Source organism: Salarias fasciatus, chromosome 2, assembly GCF_902148845.1.
Source record: "Salarias fasciatus chromosome 2, fSalaFa1.1, whole genome shotgun sequence".
Classification (NCBI taxonomy): Eukaryota; Metazoa; Chordata; class Actinopteri; order Blenniiformes; family Blenniidae; genus Salarias; species Salarias fasciatus.
This window is the reverse complement of record NC_043746.1, coordinates 33,746,601-33,755,460: the sequence shown is the minus strand read 5'-3', so window position 1 is coordinate 33,755,460 and position 8,860 is coordinate 33,746,601. Positions and strand designations below refer to the sequence as shown.

Below are 8,860 nucleotides of genomic sequence, written 5' to 3'. Positions count from 1 at the left end.
AACAGGAAGTACTTATTGCATGTTGATAACGTCTGGTGCTCAGTTCTGTGTGTGTTCTTGATTATAATGTAGCTGTTGTGAATTCACCCGCCCTCCTCTCCTGCTGGGTGACCTGTGACCTGCTGGACTCCTGCGGCAGCAGCAGCTCCAGTGCTGAGGCCGATGCTTCGGTGGATCGCTACCTGGCACATTACAGGAGCCGAGGCTCCACTGGTCCCCGGGACCCCGCCGGTCCAGCCTGGCAGTCTCATGGTTGTGTTGACCAGCGTCTTTGGTGCCGTGGGAAAGGATGGATTTAAACCGACACTAAGTAACTTTTCAACCTTGATAAAACAGTTTAATATGTTTTGTGATGATACATCGACTTACAGCCAGCTGAATGACCCTCTGTCAGCCTGAGGGCGTCAGTGTTGCTTCACTTGGACTGAGCAGCTGTGAAGAGGGTGGTAGGAACCCTGCTCACTGAAACACTCCAGATGTGCGCACTGCTTTACAGCATGCGTCACACGATAGAACATTGTTTAGCCACCATTAGATTCATGACCTCGTCGCTATCCGTCCTTCACACAGCCACTGGAAACAAATGAAGGCGAGTTCAGTCCGACAGCACGCCACCGGGAGCAGCATTTTACCACGCCACGCGCTAGGCCTCATGGGAACTGTGGTATTCTTTCAGGCAAAACACTACCGCTTTGTCCACTGGCGCCGCCAAAATCAACGAAAACTGAAAGTTCCTTAATGTTGCTTTAAAGGCAGGAGTCAAAAAGGAGGAACGTCCTGAATCCCAGCAGTGGAAAAACCAGCGTTTCTGAATAACGCTGCAACCTCTGGACATGTTGATAGTTCTATGAAGAACAGAGCTCTTTATATGTGTGTTTGTGTCCATGCACTCACACATGCACATACTGCAGAAAAATCCAGTGTTTCTGCACACAGAAGTCCTTCATACAGCTCAGCTCTCATCACGTGGTGTCCGATGGCGCTGAGTGTAGTGTCAGTTTGTCCAGCAGATGGCGGTGTTCGCCGTTTCATTGAGGTCTGGAGTAGTGAACCATGTGGGGGAACAGCTGGCTGGAAGGCCTCAGTGATTCACCGGGCTTCATGTGACCACCAGCAGCTCCAGGTCCCAGACCACCACCAGCTCCAGGTCCCAGACCACCAGCAGCTCCAGGTCCCAGACCACCAGCAGCTCCAGGACCCAGACCACCAGCAGCTCCAGGTCCCAGACCACCAGCAGCTCCAGGACCCAGACCACCAGCAGCTCCAGGTCCCAGACCACCAGCAGCTCCAGGACCCAGACCACCAGCAGCTCCAGGACCCAGACCACCACCAGCTCCAGGACCCAGACCACCAGCAGCTCCAGGTCCCAGACCACCAGCAGCTCCAGGACCCAGACCACCAGCAGCTCCAGGACCCAGACCACCAGCAGCTCCAGGTCCCAGACCACCAGCAGCTCCAGGTCCCAGACCACCAGCAGCTCCAGGACCCAGACCACCACCAGCTCCAGGACCCAGACCACCAGCAGCTCCAGGTCCCAGACCACCAGCAGCTCCAGGACCCAGACCACCAGCAGCTCCAGGACCCAGACCACCAGCAGCTCCAGGTCCCAGACCACCAGCAGCTCCAGGTCCCAGACCACCAGCAGCTCCAGGACCCAGACCACCACCAGCTCCAGGACCCAGACCATCAGCAGCTCCAGGTCCCAGACCATCAGCAGCTCCAGGTCCCAGACCACCAGCAGCTCCAGGACCCAGACCACCAGCAGCTCCAGGACCCAGACCACCAGCAGCTCCAGGTCCCAGACCACCAGCAGCTGTGTTCTCTGCCTCCAGTCTGCAGGACGTTCTGTGTTCTCTGTTTCAGGTGGAGCTGCTCCTCTGGAGTGTCGGTTCTGATCAGAGTTGTATCTTTGGCCTCTCCTCCTCCTCTACACTCCTGTTGTTCATTTCTTTGTTTCCTCGTCTCTCTTCCTGTCTCTCTGTCCTCCTGTCAGCTCCAGCAGTGTCACGTTTCAGTTCTCAAAACAAAGTAAGAAAGCAGGTTAACAAGAGGAGCGTTGTGCTTTAAGCTCCTCTTGAGGAGCAAATCAGTCTGGAAGCTTCCAGCAGCCACACTCCATTCTGTGCTTCCATGCTGGACACACACACACACACACACACACACACTCTTGCTGTCCTCAGTTTCACCAATATGAGTGAAACGAGGACGTCTTGCGGCCACGGTGGCCGTGAGGTTGATTCCCAGCGCTGACGTGCTAAACGTGGTTGACCTTGTGTTGACCTTATGTTGACCTTATGAACTCTAAAACACTGTTTCTTCTGTCTTCACTGCATTGTCCAAAGAAAGAAGTAAGAACTCTACAGTTCATAACAGTGGCGGCTGGTGACAATTTTTTTTTTGGGGGGGGGGGGGGGGGCGCAAATTACCTTGGAGGCAAGTTGATGCTGCAAACCTAGCCACTTTAATGTCCATGCAGTTACAGAGTAAGGAAGAAAGAAAAACTGTATATAATCAAACTTTTCATCTGTTTTAGTTTGAAGAAATGTCTGCACATCCACAGGTCCATTGTTCTCTGTATTGGTCTTTGCAACAATTACACATTGATTACAGAACCAGATAAACAGAAAAAAATAACTTTGTTTTTCCCCTTGGGGAAATCCAGCTGCCTGGTAACCAGCTTATTTACACATACAGTAATTGTCTCAGAAATTATTGCAATAAGTGATAACGTTGCACTAAACAATGTTATTTTGAGACCATTTTCAACTAATATGCCATAACAATGCAAGAACATCCTATCAAAATCAATAAACTTTCACTTCTAAAGAACATTTTATCCTGGAACTGGAAGAAAATTTAAACCACTACACAAAAATAATTAACAGAATGGATTCTCAGTGTCATTGGCAATGAATGAAAGCCAAACACAACCAATAAATATGACAGATAATGAAGTCTGTAAACAAAGCTGCCTTCACAAATGATTAAACATGGAGCTCTGACTGAAAAATCAGGAAAATTACCAGTTAATACCTTTGTAAATGAAAAAAAAATATATAGCAACAGAAATATCCTGTAAAGCGGACGCCTCAACAGATCATATGAAATATATGTTGCATCAGTCTGGGAGAACGAACAAATGAAACTTTTTTGCAGCCGTCGCTATTACACTCATTTATTCTTACCGTGCACTTGGAGAGACTTTACTCAATTAATTTTCATTATTCCAGTTCCACTTTCATACCATCTTTCTCAACAGTAGGACTCTCACTACTCTGCCACTGTGGACGTTCGTTAGAGCCGAAAATGAAAGTGCAGATGAGAGACAACAGCAGTGTCCAAACACAACGAAACAACAGAAATAACACGATTCTAACTGGTTGATAATAAAAAGTGGGCGTGTGTGTGGCGCACAGAGCTGCGCCACAAACCCCATTTGTAAGGAACCAATTAAAATGCAGCCTTAAAGCTGCTGTAGGCAGGGTTTTGCTAGTCAGTGCTAATTTTTCTGTGTTTTCTTTGGATTAAATGTTAGAGTATCCATTGATAATCCTGTAGGAGTGTAGCATAACTGCTCTACCGCGAGGGCGCAGCGTTTCCATCTGTCTCTGTTCTGAGCTGAAAAGGAAGCTCGACAGCTCCCGGTATCTTTGACCAATCAGAAGAGCCCATGAGGCTCTAACCGTGATTGGTCCAGGGGCGTTCGTCGCACGTTCTTGTGGGAGGGGCTTAACTTGCATAAGGGCGTGATGTGCTGGGTTTCAAATGGCCATCTTAGATGGGTCAAATCGCCATCTTGCTTAGGTAACCCTAAGCAAGATGGCGGAGATGCGGAATCCTGCCTACAGCACCTTTCAGTCACGTTTTAGTAAAAAGTTTGAGGCACTCCATAGGGATCCATTTGTCCGGCGCCCCCATTCATCTTCTTTGGAATAATAGCGGCTGGCGACCAACAACTGAGGTGCATACCGCCCCCTACTGTATCTCTTGGTGAATGTGTCCCGGCGCCCTCAAAACCAGAAAGTGTTATTCATACAGAAATACCATGAAAAATTATTAAAAAGAAACAAAGTATGCCCTTTTGTATGCACAACAAGGCTGAAAAATACAATATTTTACATATATTACAAATAAAAATTATACACTGTTTTATATTTTCTGAAAATTGTGTAGACTGATTGTACTGACTGACGATAAACTGATGAGGGCGGCGCCCCAGCGCCCCCTATTGACCAGCCGCCACTGGTTCATAAAGGGATTATTTTGCTTCCAGAAAAAGAATTCAGAGAGAACACGTTGAGATTCTGAAGTAAAGACATGTTAGCATGGTTAGCTTGGCTGGCTAAACGTCTTATCAGCAGCTCAGTACAAACCACAGTGTTTCTCAGAAGTAGTTAAACAGGACAACACACACGCTCATCAACTTTATTAAGACACTTGTCAGCATAACATTCATGTCATCATAATCACTCTTCCTCTTTTCGTCTCGATTCTCAGAAATGTGACTTGCTCACGGCGATCAGTGCAGCCGAACCTCCGTGAAGCAGCTGATTCCTCTGCTGAGTGTTCTGACGGGTCAGCGGAGCAGCAGGGACTGACGGAGGGGAACCCGGCCTGGGGTCACTCCTCCAGGCCGAGCCGGCTCTGGCTCTGTCTCCATGGTAACCACCGCTGCTCAGCATCCTGTTCTGCTTCTAGCCACTGTCAGTTTTACTTCATCTTTCCCTTCATTTTCAAAATGCCAGAGCATGAATACAGTGTGACGACACGAGTTTTACAAATGTCCATAAAGTAATAAATTGTGCAGCCTCGGCAGTGCCAGCTCTTGTCCATTTTTCTGCCTTAAACTCGTCCACTTGTCCCTGATACAGTCCACCTCAGACCGGAGCTCTTCGTTCGTGGTCATAATGTTCTGGCTGGTTGTGAGTGTCCTCTTCGCCTACGGCGTCTGTCCCGCCGTCACGGAGACTTTGACGGGCAGGATCCTGAGCGGGGCCTCGTCCACCGTGCTGAAGAACGGGAACACCTTGCCCCTGAAGGTGTGTGTGAAGGTGTGGATGTGTGTGTCGGCGTCGGGGTCGCAGAAGGTCAGCCGTTCTGCGTCCAGGTCCAGCTGGACTCTGACGGTGCGCGGGCGTCCCTTCACCGCCAGCTCAGTGAAGCCTTGGGAGGGGGGGGACGCCCTGAACTCGTCTCGGTAGAAGCCCACCCTCCAGAGCCCGGAGAAGACGTCCGTCCCCCCGCCGGCCGAGTCCTCCCAGACGCCCAGCTCCCACATGGCGTTGTCCCCCACCTGCACGTCCCAGCAGTGGCTGCCCGAGCCGAAGCCCCGCGAGCCCAGCACGGCGCAGGCCTTCAGCCGCTCGGGGTTGGCGGGGAGCGGGCGGGGGTCTCCGCAGCTCAGGCCGGTCAGGCCGTGGGACAGCAGCAGGTCTGCGGAGGCCGTGTTGGGGTCCAGGACCACCGGGGAGGCGCTGGCCTTCAGGCTGCTCCACACGCTGAAGCCCAGGTTGCCCAGGTGCTCGGCCTCGTCGATCAGAGCGCCGGGGGGCAGCGGGGGGGGCTCCGGCAGGGCGCAGCGCCGCACCTCCTCCGCCGCCGCCTTGTAGCCCAGCAGGAAGGACGCGTCGGAGGCGCCCAGCGTCTCCTCTGCAAGGGCCAGAGCCTCCAGGTCCCGGTTCACAGCCTCCACCTGCTCCTTCATCAGGGAGCTCTTCAGCTCCTCCTCCTTCCTCAGGGCGCCCACCCGGGCCTCCTCCTCCTCCGCCAGCAGGACGCGCAGCCCCTGGAAGTGCTCCCGGATGCTGCGCTCGGTGGTCCGGGCCTGGACCGAGACGTGAGCCGCGGCCCCGGCCCACCGGTCCCGGACCAGCCTGCGGGTCCTCAGGCCGTCCTCCAGGCGGCCCAGCAGCTCCGCCCGCAGCAGCCGCGCCGCCTCGTCCAGCGGCCGGAAGGCGTGGCCGCGGTGCTTCTCCGAGTCCCTGCAGACCAGGCAGGCGGGCTGCTGGTGGTCCAGGCAGAAGAGCCGCAGGGGGTCGGAGTGCAGGCCGCACAGGGGCTGCTGGGGGGCGGCGCTCCTCCGCTGCCTGAAGGACTCGCACAGGTTCTTCAGGACCAGGTTCCCGGCCGGCTCAAAGCTGGAGCTCACCCGGCACACCGGGCACTGCCGGGTCCCGGTCTGGGTCCACCAGCCCCGCAGGCAGGCTGCGCAGAAGCTGTGGCTGCAGGACAGCAGGACGGGGTCCTGGAAGACGTCGTGGCAGACGGGACAGGACAGGTCCTCCTCTGAACAGGAAGCCATGTTGCCGTCAGGCTGCGGCAGGAGACTCCTCCTCCTCTGGACTTTCACTCTGCCTCGTGTCCGGCGGCTGGAGTCCCGCTCGGCGTCCAGACCCACTCTTCCCTCCGGAGCGCCGCTCTGTCAGGGAACTCCGCCGCTGTGGTCTCAGTGTGTGAGAGAGTGTGAGAGCCGCACAGCGTGTGTGTGTGAGGGGAGAGGAACTTCTGGTGAGTCTCACACTGGGTGGAGCTCTCTGGAATCCAGGCTCTTCAGACGACTCGTGTCTTTTGAACCGACTCACTAAAGAGAATCAACTCTCATGAAAGGAACTCTTATCAAAAGAAATGTGTGAAATAATTCCTGGTTTTAAGTAAAGTGTGTATTTGTCATCAATTTGACCAGATGAAGCTTTTCTGTGTTTTTTCTCAGACGTGATTTCTATGGACATAATGGTAAACCTTCTTTTTATAAACATTTATTTGAATGAAAATGTCAAGACCATGAACGTGTCATGGTATTTCAACCGGTCACACACGATCCTTTCCTTTCTTGAAAATCATCAGACTGTTTTTCTTCTGTTCTCCTGGCGATTCACTTTCAAGAACCGACTCAGATCAGCAGGTTCTTCCCTGAAAGGTTCCTCAAGGTTCCACGTCCCACCAGACCTGTTTGAGATCACAGCTCACGAAACCAGACTGCAGCTTTTCAGGTAGATATAGAGTCAGACCTGTAGGTGGACATTTTTCAGAATTTTCTATTTATTTGCCGTTTTCAGCTGTTTTGCTTGTTTTTCCTTCTTTACTATGTTGCAGACACTAAGGGAACATTTTGATGATTTTACATGTAATATAACTAATAATGTTCCCAAGAGTCTGATCAAATGTTCAAACAATTATATTAAACTATTAAAGGTGACGTAGCGGTGACTCAGAGGCGGGGGGACAGAGTGAAACCAGCAGAAACAGGAAACTGTGATGACATTTTCAGTTAAAGCATGATAACATGTTGACCTCAAAGGGTTCAAGTTTCCTCAGCAGACACGTCTGTCAGAGGATTTCCTCGGTATTTCAGGAAAACTTTAGTGCGTCATCAGAGCTAAATGTCATCCTCCTGTAACAACTCATCATCAGGAGGGGAGAACTAACTAACTAATATATATATATACATTTATATACACACACACACACACACACATATATATATATATGTGTGTGTGTGTGTGTATACACTAATATATAGGGGTGTAACGATACACAAAAATCTGGGTTCGATACGTACCTCGGTTCTGAGGTCACGGTTCAGTTCAGTTTCAGTTACAGTTACAGTTACAGTTACAATGCTTAAGGGGTTATTGGGCCAGAGCTTCGTGCCGACACTGGACCGGGCTCATCGCAGCTTGCGGCCGCCGCCAAAAGAAGGGGAGCCCCCAAGAGCAATTGTGATAAAGTTTCACTATTTTCAAGAAAGAGAAGAGGTTTTCCGAAGGGCCGGTGTCACCCTGCTGCTGTTACAAGATAAGAGGATAAGCATCTTTCCCGACGATACAAATGAGGTGGCCAAGAAACGAGCGGCGTTTCCTGAGGCAAAACGACTTCTCCGGAGCTGCGTCAATGTCAGATTTGGGCTTCTTTATCCTGCAACCCTTCGCATTACTACAGCCACTGGCCAGGAGAAACGCTTCACGGATCCATCAACAGCGATAGACTTTATCAAGAAAGAACTGCAATGAATGACTGGACGAAGAAGGACGCGTGATTACACGTGATTGATTGCATCAATATACCACCAAGGAAATAAAGGTACAGACATAAGTTGACATGTTTTGTGGTGGTAAAGAGAAAGTAGTTATTGCATGCACTGTAATAATTCAGTGCTGAAATGACTGCGTTTGTGGCTTATGTAACATTTCTCGTTATTATTTTGGTTATTATTCAGATTCTGACAATCTGTATCCTTGTATTATTTCCCCCAATCTTACACAAACAGATATTTGTTGATGGTTTTGGAGTTAAGAGTTCTATATTGTTGGTCCCTTTACGGGGTAGTCAGGCAGTTTTTATGGTTAGCTGTTGCACAATACTAGCGAGAAGGGATGCGATCTCTGGGGTAGATCAGCATGAGGTTTTATTGGCTCTCTTTTTTTGTTTTATTTTGAGTTTTAAAGACAGGAACACATTTCTTCAGCCATTATACTTTAATGGAAGATTTGCAGGCCAACACCCACATTCGCTTTATTAGTTGGAATGTAAAGGGTATTAATAATCCAATTAAACGAACAAGGGTTTTCACGCATTTAAAATCACTAAATGCTGATGTGATGTTTCTTCAAGAGACACATCTTCGGTTAAATGAACAAAATAAACTTAAAAAAACATGGATTGGGCAAGTATTCTGCTCAAAACATAAGGATAAAACGAGGGGAACTGCCATATTAATCAAGAAAGGGATTCCATTTATACAATTGGCAACATTGCCGACAACAGAGGTAGATATATTATTGTTGAAGGTAGTTTGTATGATAAGCGTGTCATATTAGCAAACGTTTATGGACCAAATTTTGATGACGATAATTTTTTTTCT

At 50.0% G+C, this 8,860-nt stretch overlaps 1 protein-coding gene across 1 annotated transcript; it reads right to left on the bottom strand.

Annotated features, from left to right (window-relative positions):
* Positions 1 to 4,397: 4,397 nt before the first annotated feature.
* Positions 4,398 to 6,510, bottom strand: LOC115400344 (tripartite motif-containing protein 35-like). Its single transcript, XM_030108155.1, has one exon. The coding sequence runs from the start codon at positions 6,299 to 6,301 to the stop codon at positions 4,940 to 4,942; it is 1,362 nt and encodes a 453-aa protein (XP_029964015.1). The 5' UTR covers positions 6,302 to 6,510; the 3' UTR covers positions 4,398 to 4,939.
* Between the last annotated feature and the right edge of the window lie 2,350 nt (positions 6,511 to 8,860).